Source organism: Pelodiscus sinensis, chromosome 19 (assembly GCF_052426305.1).
Source record: "Pelodiscus sinensis isolate ZL-2025 chromosome 19, ASM5242630v1, whole genome shotgun sequence".
NCBI lineage: Eukaryota > Metazoa > Chordata > Testudines > Trionychidae > Pelodiscus > Pelodiscus sinensis.
In genome coordinates, this window is record NC_143070.1 from 28,559,149 (window position 1) to 28,585,753 (window position 26,605).

At 52.4% G+C, this 26,605-nt stretch overlaps 2 protein-coding genes across 2 annotated transcripts in view; one reads left to right on the forward strand and one right to left on the reverse strand.

The window, feature by feature from the left end:
• The window catches only part of LOC142821621 (zinc finger protein RFP-like), a 411,497-nt gene that overhangs the window by 172,645 nt on the left and 212,247 nt on the right, over positions 1-26,605 (reverse strand). The gene's annotated exons all lie outside the window — the stretch shown is intronic.
• LOC142821515 (uncharacterized) lies at positions 931-21,761 on the forward strand. The gene is made up of 6 exons (XM_075912663.2): positions 931-973; positions 9,626-9,685; positions 12,094-12,294; positions 15,794-15,994; positions 17,212-17,325; positions 17,615-21,761. Exons 3-6 carry the CDS (start codon positions 12,156-12,158, stop codon positions 19,057-19,059), a joined length of 1,899 nt encoding a protein of 632 aa, XP_075768778.2. The 5' UTR covers positions 931-973; positions 9,626-9,685; positions 12,094-12,155; the 3' UTR covers positions 19,060-21,761.

Genomic DNA, 26,605 nt, shown 5'->3' on the forward strand with positions numbered 1-26,605 from the left:
GTCGCCGGCATTTTAAATACCCGGCATGGCCTGAGCATGTGCTGCAAGGGTGCAGGGGCGGGGCCAGCCTGCCGCGACAGCTTGCCATGGCGTGACCAGTGGCGGAGCCCGTGTGCTCCATCACATTGGGGCTGTGGGCGCCCTGTTACAAGTCTCCTCCTGGGATGCTCTGGGGCTGGGGGGGAGGAGCAATATTCAGAGCCAGGGGAGAGACCCAGCTCCAAATATTGGAGGAGCGGGGCCCCCGGCTCCAAATATTGCTGGAGCACGGGCACCACGAGCCCATATAATTCACCACCCATGCGGATGCCAGCTCATGTCTCTCTGGGCACTGGCACATGTGGGGCCAGCAGCCAGCTGGCTCCCTGGGGTGTCCGTGCAGTTAAAACAAGCATTGCACTGGCAGAAACGGGGGCAGGGGCTGGGCTGTGGGAAATATTGGGGGGTGGCTGCCAGTGCTGACCCCCTGGGACTGACTGTGCCTGTGGCACTGGGTGACAGTTCGGTGTTTCTCAGGGGTTGGACGAGGGTTTGTTATAACACCAGGACCAGCCCAAGGCCAGGAGAGGGGCAGAGCTGAGTGTGAGACCCTGGTGTGTCTGTTGGGGTGAGGGGGGGCATCTCCTGCCTGGCACAAGAAGCTCCAGATGCCAGAGAAGCTAGGCAGGAGAATTGTGAGCAAAAGACTCTGTTGGTTGCTTCCCTCCTCCTTGTGCCCTAGAAGAGGAGCCGTGCCCCAAACATTCCTCTTATCAGTGTGAGCTCTGGGGGAGGGAAGGACAAGCCAGGGCAGGAAGAACTTTCTCTCTACTGGGCTTAGATGCTGGAGGTGGGCCAGAGAGGGAGGGGGTTGGTGAGGGGGGGAGAGTTAGGTACAAACTGAGGGATCTGCAGTGGCCCCACACCAAGCTGGCTCATCAGAGGTGAGCCTGGCAGGAGAGCGCCGGGTGCGTGTCCGGCTGCTGCGTTCACTGTGAGTAACTCTCCTTCCCTTCTCTGGGCCAGTAAATCGCTGGTGACGGTGCCATAGGACTGGCTGCAGGCGCTGGGTTTGCTTTCAGCCAGGAGGTGCCAGTGACTTGGGGCAAACGCTCCTTTTGGATGGGCAGAAACCAGAGTGTTGTGGAGCTTGGGGAGGGAGCAGGTTGTCTGTCACTCAGGGTGTCCTGCTGGGGTGGGGGAAGGAGGGTTCCCTTGAATTTGTTTCTATGTGTAGAATAAATGTTGTTGTGTGCACCAAGGCAGGTGCAGATGTGCACCACCCATAGAAACACAGGCTGCTGCCTGGGGTGGGGGGGCAAGGGGAGGCTCTGCTAATCACCTGGGCAGCACCTGAATCTCTCCTGAGTGGCTGCTGAAGTGCTCAGCTTACAGGGAACTCTGGTGGGGGGCCCATGAGCAGCCCCAGCCCATGTCCACACCCCCGCCCAGGGCAGGTGGATTCTGAGGTTCCCCACAACTGCCCCTGTGTTTCTTACCCCATTCACGTTACAGTAAGAGCTGGCTGGGCAGTGGGGGGCATCCATGGACCCTCCATGTGCCCTGGACAGGGGCTGCTAGGACCAGTCCATCAGCCAGGGGCAGCTTTTGAGCCCCCCCATCCCCAGGTGGATGGTCCTGTGATGGCCCCAGCTGCATTGGCACCTCAGGGCTTCTCCTCTCTGAGCAGGGCTCCAGCTTCTGGCCAGGGTGGTGCGGGGGCAGAGCCCAGGGGGAATGGGGAGAGTCAGGGTCTGGGGAGAAAGAGGCCAGGCCAGACCTGTCCACATTCAACAGTGGGAGGGGCCCTTGGCCTCCTGTTCTGGCGCCCCTGAGTGGGATGGGCAAAGGCAGTGGCTGCTCATTGTGACAGGAGTGTCCCGTATCCATGGCAACATTGCACCCCCTGCCCTAGGGGCTAGCGACATGTGGGGTGGGGCAGGGCAGGGATGGACAACAGCATGTGGGGCTGGTACTGTCTCAGCCCCCAGCACCTCCCAGCCCTGGAGCAAAGGCTGGAGAGAGGCAGGAGGGGAAACTGACAGATGCACACCCCCCCCCATCCCCACCTGTACCCCTGGGCCAGTGAGTGGGGAGAGGGGCCCCACTGGGGTGGGAATGTCCCAGCTCCCAGAGCACTGTCCAGGGGGCTGCAGGGTGCAGTGACCAGCAGAATCAGCAAAGGGCAGGAGGCAGGTGTGATACCAGCTCCCAGCAGCAACCCCCACAGCAGGGAGTCCTGGGGGGCAGAGGAACTGGGGGGGGGGGTCCAACAGCCCGGGACAGGTTAATTGACTCCACAAGAATCCAGAGGAGCAGGAGCCATCGCCCCACAGCTCCATGGCCCGTGGGGGGAGCAGCCGCGCAGCCAGGGACACGCGTGGGGCAAAGAGCCCAGGGATCGCAGGGCGCTAGGACCCAGGGGGCGTCGGGCGGAGCAGCGGGGCACAGGCGGGGACTTGCAGGCGCCCTCGCTCCTCGCAGCCCCTGGGGAGAAGGGGAGCCGGCGGGGGGTACGAAGGGGGCGGGGCTAAGGGCCTTTGGGGCGCGGGGAATCGGGGCGGGGGATAATTCTGGGGCTGGGTGCAGAGTTGGGGGGGCAGTCTGAGCAGCCGAACCCGGAGCAGGGAGGGAGCCTGGGAAACGGGTGTGAAATGGACCCAGCCCCCTTTGGAAACTCCCCCGAACTGCCCCTTTCGCCCGGGGGGGGGGGGCAGGAAAGTACCGCACCGCTCGCCCCATATCTCCCCCAGCCCGGAGCCTGCCCCCCAGCCCCTGCCCCACACTCTGCACCCCGGCCCCTCCCGCACCAGTGCTCCCAGAGCCCAGCCCCGCCCCCTGCACCCTGATGTCCTGGCCCCGCCCCCCGCTGGGTGACCCCCCCCCCGCCGCGCTGGGTGCGGCCCCTGCAAACGCCTCCCCTCCCCCCCCCCCCCCCGCGAGGGTCCGGCCTGGCGGCTGCCCCAACCCCGCCCCGCGTGTAACAATGGGGGGCGGGGTTTCCTCACAGCCGGGCTGGGGAGGCAGCGCCACGTGCCGGGGGGCGGGGCCGGCGCGCGCTGCTGTTCGGCTCCCGCCTGTCTACATGCGGGGTCTCCCCCGCCCACTCGGCGCGTGACGGTGCTGACACGTGCCCAGACCCCTTCGCTTTGCTGGTTGGTCAGAGGGGCGGGGCTGGGGCTGCAGGGACCCACGTGGGTGCCCGGGGGAGAATGTTGCGGGTTTGCGCGCGGCTCCCCCTCCCCCACGGCTCTTGTGTGTTTCACGGGGGGACACCAGGGAGCCCGCACCAGTGGGGCTGCTCCTGTCCCTGCTGGCGCCCCCTGTCCCCTCGCGAGGGAACACACGCGCCTCAGACAGCTCCTGTGCGGGGCAGCGGGAGACCGAGCTCCCGCGCCCCCCCCCCCCCATCAATCCAAAGTGACAGGAGCTCTGTCTACACTGGCCAGGGGTTTTCTTGTGCAAGAAGGGGCAGTGTAGACAGCTCCTGGCACAGGACCCTCTTCTGCAAAAATGGTGGCTCATTAGCTATGCAAATGAGGCTCAAGATAGTCCACCTTAGCCTCATTTGCATATTTCTGTCACAAGAACAGTGTAGACACAGCCAAGGTGAATGACAGAGCACTAGAAAGTCTGTTGCCTGCCTATTGTACCCTGACAAAATCACTGAGCTAGCAGCCTTGCAGACTGTGGGGCTCCGTCTAGATTGGCAAGATTTTGCGCAAATATTTTTATCGGGAAAGTGGCAGGGGAGACAGAGGTATGGAGGAGAACAGGGTGAACCAGGAATCACATATCCTGGCTCATAGCTGATTCCCAGCTCACACCCGTCCCAATTGCACCTCTGACTTTTAAATGGAGGAAGAGCAGGTGTGGGGCGTGTGCAGGGCCGGGGAGCCAGCGCTGGGGTGGGGATAGGCAAGGGGCTGAAGAGGGGAACAGGGATATGTGAGGCTGGGGCAGGAGAGGGGTGCAGGAGGTGTGAAGGGAGATGGGGGGATTCAGGGAAGACTTATGGGGTGAATGGGAGCAGAGGTGCAATGGAACAAAACTCTGAGGGGGGACACAGGCAGGGAAAGGGGGATGTGGGAGGAGGCAGGGGCGTGACTATGGGAACAAGAGCAGCCTGGCTGGGAAAGGGGAGACACAGGGCAGGGGTTGTACAGACGTGGAGGGGGAGATACAATGGCAGCTCCCCCACCTCATGGAGCAGGGGGGACAGGGCAGAGGTGACTGACTAGTGGTAGCAATAGGGGGCATCAGCTCCTGGGCCCCAAAAATATTTGTTACTAAATAGGGAGTCCCGGATGCCCCTCCCTGCACCAGTCGCCCACTCAACAGTGAGACGGGAATTCCTTCTTCTGAATTTCTTGTTATGTTGTAGATATTGGCAAACTCTGATCCATCACGGACTGGCACATTTCATTTGCATAGTCGTTATTTGCATAAAAAATATGCAAAGAAAATCTTGCCTGTCTGCCAAAGGTTTGTGAATGGCTTTACTTGTCCGCAGTATAAAACAAGGTTGGGAGCCACTGGTCTAGTGGCTAGGGCTCAGTGTGGAAGCTGAAGCCAGACAATTTCAGGCTAGAGAGGAGGCACAAATGTTTCCTAGGGTCGAAGATGAGCCACAGAAACCAATGGCCACAGGAAGTGGTGGATTTTCCATCTCCTCATACTGTCAACTCAGAACTGGGCAACTTAGTAGAAAACATTCTGTGGGGAAACAGCTTTGTGCCTGGGTAGCTGGGCTAAGTGCAATGGCTTGTGTCACAGAGGGGGTCAGACTGCAGGGCTAACGTTCCCCTTGGATACTGCAAATCTACACATTTCAGGGTCTCATCCTGCAAACACTCACCACACGTGTTTAATAAACATTTGACTGGCATTAACTTCCCTGCATCTCTGCTGTGGGGAGAGGTTATAAAGTTTCTGTTGCTTTAGTCCTTATGAGAGGGCCTGAGTCTGTGCTACAAATATATGGAGGAAAACCAGGTAGACTCAGCATTTGCGCACAATGGCAGAGTCTAGTGTGTCGGGGGCATCGCTTGCCTCGCACAGGAAGCTCCAGACAAGACTCTGTTCATTGCTCCCCTCCTCCACGTGCCCTTTGAAGAGGAGCCAGCTCCAAAATCTCTGAGCTGTGGGGGAGAGAAGGACTGGCCAGGGCAGAAAGAACTTTCTCTCTCCCAGGCTTAGGGTACATCTAGACTACATGCCTCTGGGGACAGATTAGGCTACCAGGCATAGATTAGGCTACCCAGGTAGGCTACCTCGGCATACCTGGGTGGTCGACAAATGCCTTTGATGTCGACACCCGCGCGTCCAGACTACCGTGATCGGCTCAGCGCGGCAGCCATGTAAATTTAAATGAAGCGGCAATTATTTAAATCGCCGCTTCATTTTCCTATGCCTGGTAGCCTAATCTACATGCCTCTGTCGTATCCTTAGATGCTGAGCGTGGGGCAGAGAGGGAGGGGGATGGTGGTGGGAGGAGGGAAGGGAACAAACTGAGGGATTTGCAGCTATCCTGTGTGGGATGGTTCTACAGGACACAGGGAGCTGGCTCACCAGAGTTGCGTCTATTCTCTTGGGCCAGGCAGGAGCGCACTGCACGCGCGTGTGTGTGTCTGGCTGGTGCATTCGCCCTGTGAGTAACTCTCCTTCCCTTCTCTGGGCCAGTAAATCGTTGGTGACGGTGCCATAGGACTGGCTGCAGGCGCTGGGTTTGCTTTCAGCCCAGAGGTGCCAGTGACTTGGGGCAAACGCTCCTTTGGGATGGGCAGAAACCAGAGTGTTATGGGGCTTGGGGAGGGGCAGAAGTTATGAGGGCAGGGGAGGGGAGCTGTGAGGGATGGGGGCAGGGTGAGGGGGGAGGGATGAGGGAAGCACGTGTTTGGTTTGGGACTGGAAACCCCTGGTTCAACAGGCTCCTGGAGGCGCCAGGCAGCACCGCTGGCCGGGGTGTTGAACGTCTGGTTTGTGGCTCCGCAGGCTCCCTGCCAGCCCCTGCACAGCCCATGGGGCAGCCCCTGAGCCGGCATGGCCAGCTCTTAGCATTGGGGTAGCTGGAGCGGGGGGCATGTGCTCCCCATTGGCTGGGCCAGGGCCAGGCAGGAACTGCTCCTGGGCAGTGTGGTGAGCAGGGCTGGCCACTGTCCAGGCTCCCCGGGGAGGCACCCCCGGCCCCTCCCCTTGCACCCAGTTCCCTCAGAGCCTGGCTGGCACGGCTGCCCCACTGCTTGGCATGGTGCAGTCATGGGGCCAAGGGCAGGGGAGTCCTTGGGTGCGGGGATCAGATGGGAGTTGGAGGGGGACCTGAAGTGCAGGTGGCAGAAGGGAGGGATGTGGGATGTGCCAGGCCATGTCTGGCTTTAGTCACAGGTTCCCCCAGGAGGTGGGATGGGTAGTGAGGGTGTGGGGCATGAGGTGGGAGGAGGAGCGACACAACTGCCCCTGTGATTCTTACCCCATTCATGTCACAGTAAGAGCTGTCTGGGCAGCGGGGGATCCATGGACCCTCCATCTGTCCTGGGCAGAGCCAGGGGCAGCTTTTGATCCCCCCCCCTTCCAGGGGAATGGTCCTGTGATGGCCCCAGCTGCTTTGGCACCCCAGGGCTTCTCCTGTCTGGGCAGGGCTCCAGCTTCTGGCCAGGGTGGGGGGCAGAGCCCAGGGGGAATGGAGAGGGGCAGGGGTGTCTGGGGAGAAAGAGGCCAGGCCAGACCTGTCCACATTCAGCAGTGGGAGGGGCCCTTGGCCTCCGGTTCTGGGGCCCCTGAGGGGGATGGGCAAAGGCAGAGCTCGCTCCTTGTGACAGGTATATCCCGTATCTGTCAGAACACTGCACTCCTGCCCTAGGGGCTGGTGACCAGTGTGGGGGGTGGGGCAGAGTGGGGCAGCAGCACATGGGGCTGGGAATGGGAATGTCCCAGCCACCAGGACCACCCAGCCCTGGAGGAAAAGCTGGAGAGAGGAAGGAGGGGAACTGACAGACCCCTCCCCTTTTCCAGTCTCTGTCCCTGGGCCAGTCGGAGGGGAGAGGAGCCGCACTGGGGTGGGAATGTCCCGGCTCCCAGCGCACTGCCAGGGGCTGCGGGGCTGGGAACAGGAGAAGCAGCAAAGGGGGGGGGGCAGGTGTGATCCCAGCCCCCAGCAGCAACAGGCCGGCAGAGAATCACGGGGGGGGGGTGCTATTGGGGGGGGCGGTTCCTACAGCCGGGGGGGGGGCGGGTCAATCCGACTGCACAGGAACCCAGAGGAGCTGGAGCCATCGCCCCGCAGCTCCATGGCCCGCGGGGGGAGCAGCCCGGCAGCCAGGGACACGCGTGGGGCAGAGCCCAGGAGCCGGGCGGAGCAGCCAGGGACTTGCTGGGAAGAGGGGGCGTGGCCAGGAAGCTCCCGGTCTGACCTAAGCCCTGGCGCTGGACTCCCAGCAGAGTCACTGAACCTCTGCGCATGCGCGATATCATCGGGCCCCTCCATTCAGTGCGGCCGGGGCCGGGTTTTCGTGCTTCCCCGCCCGTCACTCCCGGCTCGCAGCAGCGTCTGACTCCGCGAGCGAGCAGAGGGAGGCAGCGAACTTCGCTGCGATCACTGCGCATGCGCCGCGCGCCCTCAGGCAGCCCTTGGTGCCCTTATTCGCCGCGCTGCTTCGGGGGAGCGGGGAGCAGAGTGAGGTGGGCGGGGCTCTGCGTTGCCGGGAGGGCGGGGCTGCTTATTTCTTTGTTTCCCTCTGCGGCGCCTCATTGGCTCCCGTGCGCTCCCGCTGCTCCCGGCAGCTGGGAGAGCCCCGCGCTGCGCATGTGCGAGCTTTGCGGACGGGCCTATGGCTGCCGGGGGCCTCGCTCCTGGCCCGCCCCCTCCTCCCCCGCCCACGTGTCTGTGGAGCGGCCCCTGCTGGGTGCGCGGCTGCGCCTTCGTTCCGGCGGGGGGAGGAGGGTTGTGGGGCGGGGCCTCAGTGGGAGGGGTTTGTGGGAGGGGCTCACACAGGCGGGGGGGGGGGGGAGTCTGCAGCTCGGCTTGTGGGAGTTGGGGGAGGGGCACAGCTGGGCTGGGGTCAGGGCTGTGACCCCCCTTCCTGTGCTGCCTGTGGGGGGCTGCTCCGGCCGGGCAGGGGCCTCAGGCCAGCTCGCTGCTGCCTCTCTGTGGTGGAATGTTGCACATTCAGCGCAGGGCCTGTTGGCCCGTCTGTCTCTGGCCGTCGGTGCTTCCAGACGCTCACGCTCGACACAAGCCGAAAGGCCAAAGATTGTGGCCGAGTTTCAGCAGCTGCGTCAGTTCCTGGAGGAACAAGAGCGACTCCTGCTGGCCCAGCTGGAGAAGCTGAATGAGCAGATTGGGAGGCTCCAGACTGACACTGTCGGGAAACTCTCTGCTCAGATTTCCCGTCTCAGTGAGCTGATCGGTGAGCTGGAGGGGAAGTGTCAGAAGCCAGCGAGTGAATTCCTGCAGGTGAGACTGAGGGAGAAACATCCCGGCTCCCCACACAAGGACGATAGGCTCCTGAATAACAAGTGCTGGGGTCCAGCTGTCAGATCTGGGTGTAACTCGGCGTGTGCATTGCTGCCATGCGAGTGACCCTTGTGCTTTGCAGAGTCACAGGCACAGAGCTACTAGAGATGGCAAAGCCCCATTCGCTCAGGGGATCCATGGCCCTGGGGCCAGGGCAGGGCCTCTCTTCCCATGTTTGCAAAATCCCTTCCTTGTGTGTGCCCAGTGCAGCTGAGATTCTTTTCTCACTCTTTTCTCTAGGACTTAAGAAACAGCTTGAGCAGGTAGGTGGCTCACACTCCTGTCATAATGCACAGCGCAGGGAAAGAGGTTGGAGCTGATGTTGGCACCACATTTCCCCAGGGCTCTACAGCCAGATGTTGGATAGAAATATCTCTGACTCACTTAATTCTGAGGGTCTCACCCTTGCACAGCAGATTCTGGAATCCCCCATTCAGGGGCACAGTCTGACTTCAGATATTTCCTAGAGCTGTCACCTCCCTGGGGACTGGCTGCCTCGGGACTGTGGGGCTGGAATATGGGTCTGTCACTGCTGGGCACTGGGCACATTCAGCCCAGGGCAAGGAGTGAAGGATTGGCCATCAAGACTCAATAATAAAGGTATTAGAAACTATTGAATCTGGCCTCTGAAGCCAACCTTCCCCTGTCTCAATTCCCACATGGAGAATGACGGCCACATCATGCTGCTCTCCTTAGAGACACTGAGCGAACAGACCCAACTGCTTGCAAATAGAGCCAGGGGTTTGCAAACTCTGAACCTCCCATTGGTGTCAAGGGATCAAAATAGGTAAAGTTAATGTCATAACAACGTGTTCCCCCAGCGCAGCTCTAGGTTATGAGGAGAGGTGGTAAGTGACAGAAAAACCAGGTGGGAGGGGATGAGGAGGGAAAAGTAAATCTCACTTTCAGTTTGTGTCTCCTGGGGCGGGGATGAGGCTGCAGAGATGTTGGCTCCGTTGCTGGGAGGTGCCCAAGCGAGAGAGGACACGTAAAGTTTCAGACCTTTTCATACTAAACACTTGAGTGTGTGTCTGTCTGGTCTCTGATACAAGTGAAATGCAGAGTTCAGTGTGGGGACATTGTTATATACAGGAGAGCCTGGAATTTCACCTCTCTTATCCCTTCCCCCACCAGATACTCTGCCCTCTGCACTGGAGAGAGCAAGAGGAAAATCCCTGGGAGCATTCAGACAAGGTGAGTTTGCAGGTTGGGATTCTTTAAATGAGAAAATTCCAGTGAAAACATCTTCATGGGATTGTCATTGAAGTTACCAACCAAACCCAGTGACCATGGTGAGCACAGCCCTAAATCTCACCCACTGATCAGTGAGGAGCCCCAGGGGCACTGCATGGGGATCTGCAGACACTTTGAGAATCACTGATCTACGGAGTGTGTTGCTAAAGGGGTGAAGTTCAATCACACAACGGACGGCACCCTTCAGGCTCGGATTTCACTGCTCAGTTTCAATCTGGGGTTGGTTTCAAACAATAAATAGGCTGAAAGGCTGAGAGCTGTCTGGCTTCCACGGTATCAGTTTGTTCATGGCGAGAAACTGCTGGATCCCCAAGGGCTCTACAGTCTAGAGCAGGCATGGGCAAAATACAGCCCAGGGGCCATATCTAGCTCGCCAGGCCATCGGATCTGGCCCACTGATGCTTGGTGACCCATGGGCTTCTTCCGTGCTTCCCACTTCCCACCTGCAAGCCACTAAAAGCGAAGGCGAGCCTGGAGGTGAAGCGGGAAGGCTTCAGGGACTGCTTCCACCCCCAAAACAATCTCATTGGCTGGTTTCTGGCCAGAAAGGAAGCACTGTGCCCCCTCCCGTCCGGCTCATAGTTATTCACACACCCACATGGCCCCGCAGCCTTTGCAAGGATTGGGCAGGCTCCCTGCCTGCCTCAGAGAGGTGCTTGGTTGCTGTTCGGGAGTCACTCTGGTAAGTCTCCTGGCTAAAGCCTGCCTCTGGCACCCCAACCTCTCTCTGCCCCCCACTCCACATATCCAAACTCTTTGTTCTCTTCCTGCATTCAAGTATGCAAAAAGCTCTTCATGGTCAGAAACCCTCAGCCCCTTATTTGTCAACTCAGCTGGTTCTCTAAATTAACTTTTCTTTAAATATCTCATGAGTAGTTGCTAATCCAGTGCTCCAAATCACACCTGCCTCCTTCACCCAAACTCCTTCCCAGACCCCTCTTTCCCTCCTGCATCCCAAACCGTCACCCAAAACTCCCTTCTTCTCCCAGTGTCCATCCCATATGCTGTATTCCCGCTTAATGTCTTGGAAGAGTGCAGCTCTCAACCACTTTCCAAAATCTTGGAGTTCTCCCCTCCCCTCCCCCAATATCAAAATGAATTGCTCACCCCTGGTCTAGTGGATATAGTTCAGTGAGAGCCAATAACTGAAAGCTGCAGCCGGAGAATTTCAGGCTAGAGAGGAGGCACAAATATTTGATGGGTAAGCTACTGAAACAAATGAGCAAAGAAGTGATGGGTTCTCCATCTCTTGATGTGTTCATATCAACACTGGGCGACTTTCTAGAAAACATGCTGTGGGGGAACAGAGCTCTGTGCCTGGGTAGCTGGACTAAGTGTAATGAGTGTGATGGCGTGTTGGGGTCCCCTGCCTCCTGCACCCCTGAAAGGGCACGAACAGACTCCACCAGCCGGTAGAACAGAGGGAGTTTATTGCCTCTCCAGAATACAGCACAGCCCAGATGTCACCAGGTTACAGGGCAGGCCTAGGATGCCTCAGCCCCCCTTGTTATGGGGGGGGGGGGTCCAGCTTCTAAACCCCCCAGCCTGTTGCTGAGGCTGCTTCCTCCATGCTCCCAGACAGAAACTAAACTAACTCTCCTCCAGCCCTGCCCCCCAGCCAGGGCAGCATCCACCTTCCTTTGTTCCTCTCCATGGGGGGTAGCTGGTCAGACAGGTTGAGATACCCTGTTTGCATAGTGACTCATCGCCTGTCTTGCTCGGTGCTGCTAGAGACAGTGGCCAGTGAGTTAGCAAGTTCCCCCCCACTACGTCACAGGCTTGTGCCACAGAGGGTACAGACTGCATATCCTAGGAACACCGTCCTGTCCAACCCACTGGCAGGTATTTCTAAGCCTTTACCACACAGATGAAAAATAGTCCAGGTTCTTTGTTAAGGATAGGGGAATATGGTCCCTTATACCACCCCCTTTCTTTAGGGGCATGGTACACAGCACAATAGCTGCTATTAAAGATGGAGCACTGGAGAGCAAACAACAGATCCTGTAGGATCTGATCTGGTCGAAAAAGGTCTGCCCTAGCACACTGGCCAGGTAGCAGGCTATTGTTATATACCAGTATGGGGTTGTAGATGTGTCTGGTGCTGGGAACTATAAAGAGGGAATTATTGTACCAGGCGCTGCTTTCTGGATACAGACTAAAGTTTAAGGAGACAATAGAGGCATTACTAATGCCAATCAAAGGTCTGTGACCAGGGGAGACATTGATAATATTCCCCCAGCAATTTAATGTCTCCTGGTGGGTATAATTATTTTGGTGTGAGTAAATTTTGGTGTGGAAAGAATTAAAGCCCTTTTTGAAATGTCTCCGATTCTCCTTTTCCCCGACAGGCTGCAGAACACCCATTTCTGACTCCAGCTCAGCCCCTGGCCTGCAGAGCCAGGGACAGGAAATGGCCGTGTTGGAGCCAGTGACCTTCGAAGAGGTGGCTGTGTATTTCTCTGAGGCGGAATGGTCTCTGCTGGACCCGGGCCAGAGAGCCCTCTACAGGGATGTGATGCAGGAGAATTACGAGGCTGTGAGCTGGCTGGGTGAGGATTCCTGTCCCCTTGGGTAACAGAAGCTGGGTGGGTTCTGGAGCAGCTGGGTTGGGTTTGGTTCAGGGTCCCTCATTGCCCGAACCTCCAATATCAGCAGTATCTGCCCCAGTAATCCTGGCTCCTGTGTGAGAGGAGGTTCAGTGACATAATAGCGGTGCTGCTCTTCCCACAGCCAAGGTCTCATTATGGTTCCAGCCATCTTGCCCATGTTGTGCCTTGGCCAGAGGTGTCAGTGGAAGGGCCCAGGCAGGAACGGCAGGTATCAGAGTTGTGGGGCTGGGTGCAGCTGCTCTTAGTGTCTGCAGAGTCCCCTTGTGCTTGTGCCACAGAGGGGACAAACTGCATGCGTAAGGATAGCTTCTGATGCCATGAATTCATGAATTTTAAGGTCTTATCCTGCAAACACTCAGCACGTGTTTAATAATATGCATCTGAATACTCATATTAAATTCACTTCATCTCTGTTGTGGAGAGAGTTTATAAAGTCTGTGTCAGATGAGAGTACCAAAGTTTGGGCTGCAAATCAATGCATGAAGACTAAGGATTATAAATACTTCAGCCCAAATTAAATTAAACCTATATCCATGTTCAGGCAGATGAATATGTGGCTTGTTAGCAGAAACTTTGGGTGCTGAGAACTGAATCCCATTGTTGCAGGCAAGGTAATGTAACTGAAGCCAGATATTGAGAAAAATAAATATGGCTTTCCGATCTAACTCATGTGTGGTGTTTATGGAATATTATCTAGACTCAGCGTTTGCCCAAAACTTCAGAGTCCAGCATGTGTGTCACCAGCAACAGAGCCTGGGCAGAATTGGGGTGTGGAGAGGATTAAAGCCCTTTTTGAAATGTCTCCAATTCCCCTTCTCCCCCTGTGTCAGCCGAAGGTCAGGGCAGTGTGTGTGTGTGTGTGTGTGTGTGTGTGTGTGTGTGTGTGTGTTACACCCGAGTCTTCAACTGCTGGGACACAAGGCCCCGTCGCAGTGGGCAGTCTACGAGAGACTGACGGGCACCCCGAGGAGTTTAACGTCCATGTCTTAGTCCGCTAGGATCGGGATCCCTTCGTGGAGGGCAGCCAACAGGCTGACAGATGCCCCAGAGTTTATAGGAAGAGCTTATTACATCTCAGATTTTAACTGCTAGGATACAGGATCCCTTCACAGCGGGCAGCCTAGGGAAGACTGAGAGATGCCCCTACAGATCTGTCCTCTGGAAGCGACATGATCCAAATGACCCAGCTCTTCCTATATCTGTCCCTTATGACCGGCTGAAGTTCTTTTAAATTGTGTTTGGTTCTATTACAGCAACTGAAGGAGTCAGGTTACAGCTTAAACAGTTTCAGGTTTATTAAAGAAGCTTATAAATCATATGGTTACAATGGCTATTGCTCTATTTCTTAACTGCTAGCAAATACAGATCTTATGGTTACACAGGAAGAAGGAAGATAGAAAATAGAAATAATGGTACCAAGTGACAGCTTAATCTTTAAAGAGCTCTATTCTATGCATGCACTAAAACAAAAGGACACATACGGGTACAATTTTTACCCCCTCCTGCATTGCTCGGTCCCAGTGTGTCAGGCCAGGATCGGTCCCTCAATTCCTTGGAAAGACGAAATACGAGGTGGGCGTCCCTGTGGACCTTGGGAGGTCAATCTCCTAACCCGACCAGCAGATAGATGGTAGATTGATGCTCAAAGTGAGTGTGCTGCTGGACTCATCTTTATACCCATGGGGTCACGTATTTCTCTTTCTTATCTGTGATGCCAAATGGTGCTGGTCCGTCTTTGTGACACCAGTTCTTACAAGGAAGTTGTGAACTAAATTTAAACTTGTAAGGGAGAGAACTAAATTGGGAGAACTGGGCATTCTTTTCTCAGTGGGAGATTCCTCTCCCAGGGACGACTGTGTGATCGTATCAAAATAGGTGTCAGCCAGGGCAGTTCTCACAGCTTCGAGGTCAGCTTATTGCCTTAATCGTTCTTTCTCATATCTATGTTTTCAGCGTACCCAGGGTCAGATGAGCCGGCATATCCTGGCCTCGCATCGAGGCTTCAAAGGCTATGCTGATTTTATTGCTTCTCTCTGCCCTGCATTCTCTAGGCACTTCAGAGGGGCAAACAAGATGGATGTGACGGGGGGGGGCCTGTCTGGCTACATTCCACCTCCTAATACGACCCACCAGTCCCAGGAATGCAAGATGGTGGTGTGCCAGCACCTCTTGCCCACCTTGGAGAAATCTAAAAGTACCCAATGGCCTGATTAGAGGGCTTGGGGTCGAGGAATTGGCTGGGATCTTTTCCCAGCACTGTATATCGAATGTGTGCAGAGGAAATGGCTGCATTAACCAAGCATCTGACAACACACAATATTATACAAAAGGCAATTATTATAATCAAAATAATCAAAACAGTGGTTATGATAGAATGTAGGAAAGGAGTTAAGAAGAGTCCCAGCTGTTAGGCTAACCAACTTAGCCATGAGAATTCTCCATCTTTAGTTACAGCATGTAACACTTTAACTGCATCTTTTATGGCAGACACATCCTGTTCAATCTCCCCTGACTGATTTACATACAAGCAAGACTGATTAATTACAGCACAGACTCCTCCTTGTTGAGCCAAAATTGCATCTAATGCTATCCTATTTTGCAGGGCAAAGCAGGCGACTGATTGGATCTGCTCGTTGAGCAGGCCTAGGGCATCTGCAGTATGGTTGAAAGCTATTTCTAGTTGCCCTGACACACTTACTATGGCTTGTTCAAGTTCAGTTACACCAAGGCAGAAATGCACGGGTAAATCGATGAAAACCTATGGGGCGTCTCACAAGAGGGTTAATAGTAAATTTCCTCTTGGATCGATGCAGGAAGCTTCCAAGGTTTGTAATACCTGGAGCTGTAACATGTGGGTGTACCGTTAATCCTCCAGGCACTGCATGTCCTAGGGAACACCATCCTGTCCAACCCACTGGCAGGTATTTCTAAGCCTTTACCACACAGATGAAAAATAGTCCAGGTTCTTTGTTAAGGATAGGGGAATATGGTCCCTTATACCACCCCCTTCCTATGGGGCTTTCTTTAGGGGCATGGTACACAGCACAACAGCTGCTATTAATGATGGAGCACTGGAGAGCGAACAACAGATCCTGTAGGATCTGATCTGGTCAAAAAAGGTCTGCCCTAGCACACTGGCCAGGTAGCAGGCTATTGTTATATACCTTTGTGGGATTGTAGATGTGTCTGGTGCTGGGAACTATAAAGAGGGAATTATTGTACCAGGCGCTGCTTTCTGGATACAGACTAAAGTTTAAGGAGACAATAGAGGCATTACTAATGCCAAACAAAGGTCTGTGACCAGGGGAGACATTGATAATATTCCCCCAGCAATTTAATGTCTCCTGGTGGGTATAATTATTTTGGTGTGAGTAAATTTTGGTGTGGAAAGGATTAAACCCCGTTTTGAAATGTCTCCGATTCTCCTTTTCCCCGACAGGCTGCAGAATACCCATGTCTGACTCCAGCTCAGCCCCTGGCCTGCAGAGGCGGGGACAGGAAATGGCCGTGGCAGAGCCAGTGACCTTCGAGGAGGTGGCTGTGTATTTCTCTGGGGAGGAATGGGCACTGCTGGACCCGGGCCAGAGAGCCCTCTACAGGGATGTGATGCAGGAGAATTACGAGGCTGTGAGCTGGCTGGGTGAGGATTCCTGTTCCCTTGGGTAACAGAAGCTGGGTGGGCTCTGGAGCAGCAGGGTTGGGTTTGGTTCAGGGTCCCTCATTGCCCGAACCCCCAATATCAGCAGTATCTGCCCCAGTAATCCTGGCTCCTGTGTGAGAGGAGGTTTAGTGACATAATAGTGATGCTGCTCTTCCCACAGTCAAGGTCTCATTGTGGTTCCAGCCATCTTGCCCATGTTGTGCCTTGGCCAGAGGTGTCAGTGGAAGGGTCCAGGCAGGAACAGCAGGTATCAGAGTTGTGGGGCTGAGTGCAGCTGCTCTTAGTGTCCACAGGGTCTCCTTGTGCTATTGTGCTGAGCCCTTAGAAGGAAGGTACCAACTCAGAGTCCTTCCCTGCCTCTGGTAGATTCTGTGTAAGCCAGAGAGGCACCAAATGGCAGACCCGACTGGCCACAAGAGGAGGGCTGCTGCTGCTGGCAGAGTAGAACCAAGGCTGCAAAAGGGGAGCTGAGCTACAGGAGCATCTACGAGCAGCAGAGAAGCATCCCATCCCGTCTCCACCTTGGCTGGCCACAGGAGTAGACCAACACTGCCCTAGCTGTCTGCAGGACTGACAGCTGTTGTGGGCAGCTAACAGGGCCCACCATGGCACAGTCAGTCAGTATCAGGAGTGTGGACCATAGGCAGGGCCTGAGGTGGACAGCCAAGGATTCATTTTCCTGATCAGAGAATTCCCCTGCCTCCTTCTGGTTCAAGTAGAGCATCTGAGCCCAAGAGCACGGCAAGTCCAGCCCCCAGCTAAGAGCTCTGTGGGCAGAGCCCATAGGGCTCTAGAGCTCTGCTGGATCCTTTCCCTCCCAGGCCTAGAGACCTGACATGTGGCAGCTCAAATCTGAGTCCTAGCTAGAGGCATCTGTCAGTCCTGAAAGTCTTGGAGCTCTCCCCTTATGAGCAGTGTGTTCCTGTCCTGCCCAAGTATGCAACAGGCCCTAAGGGAGACTGAGTTGTATCCTGCAGAGTGCAGCAGAGCGCTCAGTTCCCCATGGGAGTCATGGTTGTGGGTGGGGGGAGGATGGAATTAGTGTATCCTGGGATCTTGTACCAGCCAGAGACCAGTCTCTGGAAGGTTGGGAAGGAGCCTGTCTGGGTAGGAAACTCAGATCCTGGCTTTGGAAGCAGGAATGGCACAGACCTTAATGAACAAGATCAGTACTTGGTAAATTGCTCCCCGAATAGGATTTCCAGTCTCCAAAACTCGTGTGCTCTCCTGGGTGGAGCAAAGGGAAGAGCTGCAGATCCCGGATCTCCAAGGCTGTGAGGAAGGGGAGATCATCAGTGACACCCACACAGGTGAGAAATCAGCTAAACTGACTCAAACCAATTTCTGTGTTTGCATAGCAGATGTTGGTTGTGTGTTTTCATCAAGTCTGACTGGCCCTTCAGCCTGTCTTCAACTCCAGTCTGAGAGTGCTGCGTGGGGAAAGAGTTATGGGGGTGCAGGGGATGAACTCAGCTCATGATTATTGAATCTTTCCAGCCATTCTTTGGGTTTGTCCTGCAATTTCTGTTCACCATTCAGAATTTTTCTTTCAGCTCAGCTCAGGGAATGACTCCCATGTGGTTTCTCTCTCCATCCCAGCAGGTGATGGGATGCTGAATGAGAACAGTGAGAGGAACCTTCAGGAGGAAGGACCTGAACAAATGGCTCCATGTAGGATGTTAGTGGAAAGATGTGAAGGGCATTTTTCTCGGAGTCCTGAGCAAGGAGAGACTTGTGAGAGTCAGCGTAGTCTACAAAGGCAGCAGGGAAACCATCCAGGAGCAGGACAGGATAAATCCAGTCACAGGAGCAGAAGGTTGAAAACAAACACAGAAACTGTTCAAAAGAAAATCCCCCATCAACATTCACCTTGTTCTTGCAGTGACTGTGCAACTCTTATTAAACATGGAAGAGCCCAAACAGGAGAGAAACCCTTCAGCTGCTCTAACTGTGGGAAAAGCTTCAGTCACAAGTCACAACTTGTTATCTATAAGAGAGACCACACAAGGGAGAAAACCTTGAGCTGCTCTGACTGTGGGAAAAGCTTCAATCACAAGTCACAACTTGTTATCCATAAGAGAGACCACACAGGGGAGAAACCCTTAAGCTGCTCTGACTGTGGGAAAAGATTCAATCACTGGTCAGAACTTGTTAGACATAAAAGAGTTCACACGGGGGAGAAACCCTTCAGCTGCTCTGACTGTGGGAAAAGCTTCAGTTGGCAGTCATACCTTGTTATCCATAGGAGAGTTCACACGGGAGAGAAACCCTTCAGCTGCTCTGACTGTGGGAAAAGCTTCAGTCACAGGTCAAGCCTTGTTAGCCATAGGAGAGTCCACACAGGAAAGAAACCCTTCAGCTGCTCTGACTGTGGGAAAAGCTTCAATCGGCCGTCAAACCTCGTTACCCATAGGAGAACCCACACAGGAGAGAAACCCTTCAGCTGCTCTGACTGTGGGAAAAGCTTCAGTGACAGGTCATACCTTGTTATCCATAGGAGAACCCATACAGGAGAGAAACCCTTCAGCTGCTCTGACTGTGGGAAAAGATTCAATAACAAGTCACATCTTGTTATCCATAGGAGAATTCACACGGGAGACAAACCCTTCAGCTGCTCTGACTGTGGGAAAAGCTTCAGTGACAGGTCAGACCTTGTTAGACATAGGAGAGCCCACACAGGAGAGAAACCCTTCAGTTGCTCTGACTGTGGGAAAAGATTCAGTGACCGGTCACAGCTTGTTATCCATAGGAGAGTTCACACGGGAGAGAAACCCTTCAGCTGCTCTGATTGTGGGAAAAACTTCAGTCGGAGCTCAACCCTTGTTAGGCATAGGAAAGCCCACACAGGAGATAAACCCTTCAGCTGCTCAGACTGTGGGAAAAGCTTCAGTCACAGGTCACACCTTGTTAGACATATGAGAGTCCACACAGGGGAGAAACCCTTCAGCTGCTCTGACTGTGGGAAAAGCTTCAGTCAGACCTCAACCCTTGTTAGACATAGGAAAACCCATATGGAAGAAGCTTTTCACCTACACTCACACTAGGAAATGGTGCAGTCAGCGGTCACATCTTGTTATCCATGAGAACTCTCACAGGAGATAAATCCTTTAACTGTTCTGACTTTGGGAAATGCTGTAGTGAGAGGTCAAGCCTTGTTACATATAATTGAACCCACACTGGTGAGAAACCCTATAGTGGGGGTGAGCAAAATTTTCTCTGTTGGCAGACTCCAGCCTTCCTAAGACATTGATCCTGTCCACAAGGCAGTGCCAGGCTCCACCTCCAAATGAAGATGTACTGAGGGGGAAGGAGCTAAGCCCCAACCCCTCTTCATGCTTTGTAGCCACTAGAGAGGAGGTAGCGCTAGGCTGAGTCTTTGCCACCCAACCTGAGGCCGGCACTAGAGGCACTGCTGCCACTGCACTGCTGTCCTCAAGGGCCTCATGGACATGTCAGGGGTGCCTCTGGTGCTTGTTCTGGGCTGCGTGGCTGCAGCAGCAACACCTCCAGCCCTGGACTGAATGGGTGCAGTAGTGGTGCCGCTGGTGTCCAGGGCTGGTCCCAGTCTGTGTGGTTGCTGCTGCAGCAGAAGAGCCTCCCTCCGGGGTGACCAGGACAGTGTGGCTGGAGATGTTGCTGCAAGGGGGCCCAAAGCCAGGTAATATTTGCAGTGCTTCCCAGACACTCCCTCCCAATCTCCTGAATTTTCTTTCCCCCAGCAGCCAGCACCCCCAACTTCCACTGACACCCTCCTTTTTTCTTGCACTCTCTCTCCTGGCCACACACTGCACCTTCCCCCAGGCCAGACACCTGCCTGCTTCTGCATCCCAGATCCTTCTTCAAGACCCCAACCCTTTCTTGAGGCCCCTGTCACTTTATTGGATTTTAAGGTGTGCATACTCACCTTAAGATCATTGCTGTACTCACGGGAAACTGTTTGCCCCAAATTTGGTACAGAGTGGGCCATGTGAGGTGTCAAATGCAAGCTGATATTTTGCTGATTCTATGTGTGGTATTCATGTACTTGTTTGGAGTTTGTATGGGGAGTTATGACTATGGGCTCTGCTGATGCTGTGTATGTACTGCCTGTCATGAGGACGGAATGTCCTATGAGTTACTATGCTAATCCATATGGCTCCAAGGACAATGGTTCTCAGGGTGGCCAATACACACCTGAGGAATGCGTGTGGAAAGCTGCAAAGCAGCCAGGGCACAATGGCTGCTGGCATATGAAACAGGTCACTTGACCATGTAACTAGCTGCAGCTTGGGAGACACCAGAAATGAATATCAATTGCCATGAGGGAGGCTCCATCTTGTCTTCAGTCTTGCTACTTATCCCAGATGCAGCCTTGCTAAGGACAGAGACACAGGAAGGATTGCTGACCCATCCTGACATACGATGTAGGCCAAATACTTTTATGCTAGCAGTTTGTAACATCTCCACTAAGATCCTGCATCAAGAACTTGCTGATTGATGTATACAATGTATTCTCTTTAAGGGTATGTCTACACTACCCCACTAGTTCGAACTAGCGGGGGTAATGTAGTCATCCGCAGTTGAAATGAAGCCCAGGATTTGAATTTCCCGGGCTTCATTTGCATGAAGCCGGCGCCATTTTTAAATGCCGGCTAGTTCGAACCCCATGCCGTGCGGCTACACGCGGCACCGAGTAGCTAGTTCGGATTAGGCTGGGATATTAAAATGGTTTTGTCTGTCTTGAACCCTAAAGCTAGCGTGTGTTTATTCCACGACAGTTCTGATGCCGTGACTCAGATCCCCACACATCCTGCTTTTCGCTTGGGAAAAACCATAGGCCACTCCCTACCTAACTCTAGGCACCGCAAGCAAGGTGAGGGGCCTTTTAAATTCCTACTTTGAGAATCAGTAGAGGGCTTCCAGTTGGCTTCAGATGGAATTGCTGGATCTGAACTTTTAAACTCAGGTCAGTTCAAAACCAGTGTGCCTGCTTAAAAAAAACCCAGTTCTGTCAGGAATTTGGAAATAAGAACGTTCTGGAGGGAGAGTCTGGTATATAAGTCCGGTTGTTAAATCATGCGTTTGTTGAGTGTGTGAATGTATCTGACTGAGTGCGTGATTCCTGAGAAATTAGCATTGAGTCTTGTCACCTCCCTGGGATAGACTCCTGGGGCATCCATCAGCCACCGTGGCTGCCTGCTGAGAAGGAGCAAGCAGCTCTAGCAGTTGAAGTCTTGGATGGTATGAGGTCTCAGTGGTGACTAACCCCATTTATCCCTCCCTATCTTGAGCTACATCTCGTTACCGGGGGGTCAGGATCACCTCAGCGACAGAAATTGCGAGATGATGCCTGGGTAGTGATGGGTCAGGATCACCTCGGCGACAGAAATCGCGGGATGATGCCTGGACAGTGCAGACTTCCCCACTAGTGTACCTGTGTTTCCCTATGTAAATGAGATAATAGGTACTGGACAGTCAAAGGAGATTCCCGTTCCCCCTTAAGGGGACTCCAGCATATTATATGTATGTGCATTGCTCTCCTAATACTTGCAAGTTTCTGGATAAGTGGGATATGTACACTTAAAATGATTCATCTAGACAGTTTAAGGTGAAAGGTACTTTTAATATAGGTAAAATAGTGCACTTGAAGGGTGCCTTGGAATCCTTGGTATGAGGAGGTGTCCAAAAGGAAAACTGAATCTCAAATTAGGAGTATAAAAGACTCACAAAAAACAAAAAAACAAAAATAAAAAAAAATCTTAAATTACATTTAAAACAAATCAAGAAAAATTGGCGACTCCTTGAAATCCGATCTGCAGTGGTATAAGAAAACATCCAGGCACTTAAATAAATCCTGGGTAAGGAGTCTAAAGGACTCCCCCCAAAAATTAAATTGAAATCTTTTAAAACAATCAAATTTAAACATTTGGCTACAGACACTTTGTTAAATCTACTAAAAAAAAGAGAGATAAGAAATGCTATTAACACTTAACTGGTTAACTGCATAAAAGAATGGAATATATACATTGTACATTTATTGTAAGAGCTGCACCCTTAAAGGTTAAATTAACTTTGATAGGTGCTACACATGCAAACCGCTAGTTCGAACTAATGGGGCGCTTAATTCGAACTAGGTAAACTTCATTCTACGAGGACTAACGCCTAGTTCAAATTAAGTAGTTCGAATGAAGGGCTGTGTAGCCACTTAATCCGAACTAGTGGGAGGCTAGCCTTCCCCGGCTTGCCCTGGTGGCCACTCTGGGCACCGCAAAGGAAACTTGTCTGCCCCCCTCCCGGCCCCGGAGCCCTTAAAGGGGCAGGGCTTGGCTGCGGTGCCCGTGACAGGTGCAAGCCTGACAGCACCCAGCCAGCAGACCCTGCACCTGGCACGGCATGAGCCAGCCACCCGCTGCCACCCAGCCCTCCACCTCTTCCCAGGACCAGGTTGGCAGCTCCCGGGAGCCTGCCTGGGACCGCAAAAGGCGGGCGCCCACCTGGTCTAGTGCAGACATCGTGGACCTCATCGAGGTTTGGGGGAAAGCCTCCAATGTCCACGACCTCCGCACTAGGCACAGGCAAGTGGCCGTCTAGGGCAGGATAGCTGCCAGCCTGGCCACCCAGGAGCAGGTTTGCATGAAAATCAAGGTGGTCGAGTGAGACCCCCCAACCTTGAGCCCTGATCTTAGAACATAAAAACATAAGAATAGCTGCACTGGGTGAGACCAAAGGTCCATCTAGGCCAGTAGCCTGTCTGCCGACAGCGACCAACAGTAGGTACCCTGGAGGGGATGGACCGAAGACAATGACCAAGCCATTTGTCTTGTGCCATCCATCTCCTGCCTTCCACAAACAGAGGCCAGGGACACCATTTCTACCCCCTGGCTAATACCACTCCATAGACCCAACCTCCATGAGTTGATCTAACTTCTCTTTAAACTCTGTTCTAGTTCTAGCCTTCACAGCCTCCTGCAGCAAGGAGTTCCACAGGTTGACTATTTGCTTTGTGAAGAACTTTCTGTTATTAGTTTGAAGCCTGCTACCCATTCATTTCATTTGGTGTCCTCTAGTCCTTCTATTATGGGAACTAATGAAGAACTTTTCTTTATGCACCCTCTCCACACCACTCATGCTTTTATAGACCTCTATCATATCCCCCCTCAGTCTCCTCTTTTCTAAGCTGAAAAGTCCCAGTCTTTTTAGCCTCACTTCATATGGGACATGTTCCAAACCCCTGATCATTTTAGTTGCCCTCCCCTCTCCCACCCTCTCTCTTCCTCTCTCCCACCTCCTTTTCCAAGTATCCCCGAGTTTTGTTCAATAAAGAGAGTTTCTATTTTTGAACACACGTGCCCTTTATTTTGTATATCAGGAAGGGGGGCTAGGGAGAGGTAAGTGGAAGGAGGTGAGGGAGGAATGGGGTACGAGCCCCCGATGGGGAGGACTGGTGTGGCTCTGCGGGCTCCTTGGGGTGGAAGCTCTCCTGCAGCCCCCGATTGACACCCCCCCAGATGGAAGTCTGCAGCAAGTGCAGCCGGGCTGATGGCTGAGTGCTGTGATGTGCCGAGTGTGGGCACTCAGGGCACTCCAAGCCAGGACTGCTTTGCAAACAGGGAACCCCTGAGAACTGTCTGTCCGGGGTGGGGGTCGGGTCCCTTTAAGCACAGCCCTCGGCTAGCCTGAGACCGCAGCTCCACACTCTCAGTCCTAACCTGATGCCCTGCTGGCACTGCTTCCGGCCATCCTTAACCTCGGTTCAGGGTCCACTCAGTGTGGACACGCTAGTTCGAATTAGCAAACACTAATTCGAACTAGTTTTTAAGTCTAGATGCGCTAATTCGAATTAGCTTAGTTCGAATTAACTAATTCGAACTAAGTTAGTTCGAATTAGTGCTGTAGTGTAGACATACCCTAAGTCCTAACCTGATGCCCTGCCGGCACTGCTTCCAGCCATCCTTAACCTCGGTTCAGGGTCCACTCAATGTGGACATGATAGTTCAAATTGGCAAAATGCTAATTCGAACTAGATTTTAGGTCTAGATGCACTAGTTCGAATTAGCTTAGTTCGAATTAACTAATTCGAATTAAGTTAGTTCAAATTAGTGCTGTAGTGTAGACTTACCCTAAGAAAACAAATCATACACTTTTGGCTTGCTTTCAGATCCAAGGTTGTACGAATAACAAACTGCCTGTTTATTTCAGAAAAATGTGGGGCCCGCTGTCCCCCATAAGTAAGCCTGTAACATTGTATACGATTCTTTTCCAGAAAAAAAATATTTTTGATTGTTGGAATAATAACTAGCAAATGCCTTGTTTTAAAAAAAGAGTTTCTAGCAATAAATTCTCTCATCATCATAATTTGAAGCTTCACACGTTAAAAACCCTAATCAGCAGTACAAGAGAGAAATTAAATCTTGCCACCTTTAACTTAATAATTGAACAATAAAGTAATCCACTCAAATCCTCTAAAACTAGTGTGCAAAACAGAAGCATACCATTGAGTAACAGCAGGCTAATCAAAATTAGCAAAGACATCTGTAAAGTATTCTAAAATATAATGTGCCACCCCCACGGAAGTAGAAATATTTTCTTTGTCTTGCAAAACATCAAAAAGCACTGGTACCAGGTTAAAAAAAAAGCAACAACCATGGTTCTCTGTCATGACATAATGTTGTTTTTGTGGTGTTTTGTGTTGTTTTAATGTTTTGCAAATGTGTATAGAATATTGTTTTTAAATAGAAAATATTTTAAGTAAAGCAAAAGTGTAACTTTAAACAAAACAAAATTAATAATTGTGCCCAATCAATTGGCAACTCAAAATTTAGTAAAAAATAATAGTGTAAAAATTGTTTAAGCTAAAAGAATGTTAACAATGTCTCCACTGCTCCTGCTACTCTTATGGAGCTGAAGGAAAAAAAGCAAAATTTGCACTGTGAAAAGGAGGTTTGAAAGTGGGGTACCAATCCCCTTCCACTGGATTTGCTTTGCTTAAATTGCCATAAAGAAATATTTAGCTTTTGCAACTTGACACTAATTATAAAAGTGGTTTAGCCAGAGATGACAAAGAATCTATAAGTAACACAACACGGGCAAGTGAGACATCAAAATATTTAAATACAGTGAGGAAACTAGTAACCCCACCATTGCAATAATGGCCACTTGCCCTGCTATTTGTTGGTGTCGGACACCATAAAAAAATCATTAGATTAAATGATCTTTTGTTCACCTTTCCTAACCTTAAAGCTTGTAGATAAGATTCCCTTGTTCTCTTAAGTGCACTAACTTGCACCTGCATTTTACTTAAAGGACTGTCTGCCAATATTTATACTGACTCCCGATATGCCTTTGGCATTGTCCATAATTGTAGACAGTTGTGAAAGCAACGTGGCTTCCTTACCTTTGCTGGTTCCCCATTTACAATAGCAGTTATGTAAATGTACTTCTTTGTGTTTTCCTTTACCCTCCTCCTTGTCTATTGTCAAGTGTCAAGCACACTTGGCCCCTTCTGACGAAGTTACCTATAAAAATGCCTTTGCTGATCAATCAGCAAAGAATGCAGCACTTTCTGGCCCTCAGGCTCCTAAACATGTTCTTGTCTGCCCTTCTGTAGCCCAGCCTATGTAGACGTCCCTCACAGAACTGACTGGGCTACAAGGCAAGGCACCTGAGACTGAAAAAGCAGACTGGCTGCGGCGGGGTTTCTTGTTGCACCCCGACTCGCTCCGGCCACCTGGTTGTGTCTCAAGCTGTCCTGCTCTACCTTGCTCGTGTGCCCCACTCGGTGGCCCACATGAGCAAAGGGGGGATGACTGCAGCAGTGAAGCAGGATTGGTTCGCCCCGCATTTTCCTGCTGTGGCGGCACAGTACTGCAGTACTTGCTCTATCTGTTTAGCTCATAACATTGTACAATGGGTAAAAACTAAAATTGCAACACCCCCTCAACCTCCCCACTGTAGGGGACCCTTTGTGAATTTACAAATGGATTTTGTACAAATGCCTAAATCTTGTGGATATAAGAACATTCTTGTAATCATTAATATGTTTTCGGGATGGGTAGAATCTTATCCTTATAAACATGCTGATGCTACTATGGTTGCCAAGAAACTCCTCAGAGAATTAATCCCCCGGTTCAGAGTGCCTCTTTCTTTAGACAGTAACTGGGGAACTCATTTCACAGGACAAGTAGTTCAAAAGGTATGTGCTGCTCTAGGAATCCAACAGCATTTACACTGTGCATACCATCCACAGTCCAGTGGAGCGGTAGAAAGAAAAAACTCTGCCCTAAAGACCAAATTAGCTAAAATCTGTGAGGACTCTGACCGTAATTGGCTAGATGCATTACCTTTGGCCTTAATGTATATTGAGGTACAGGGAATAGGAAACATGGGTTATCTCCCCACAAAATGTTAACCGATAGACCTATGAGATTATTACACACCCTGCCTAGAGCACCGCATCAATTTGATCTACATATAATAGATGATGTTATGTTAAGTTACTGTAAAGCCTTAATGAAATGTGTAGGGTCTATTCACACTCAGGCCAAGAAAGCCCTTCTTGAACCTGCATCAGAGCCATGTCATCCTTTAAAGCCTGGAGTCTGGGTTTACATC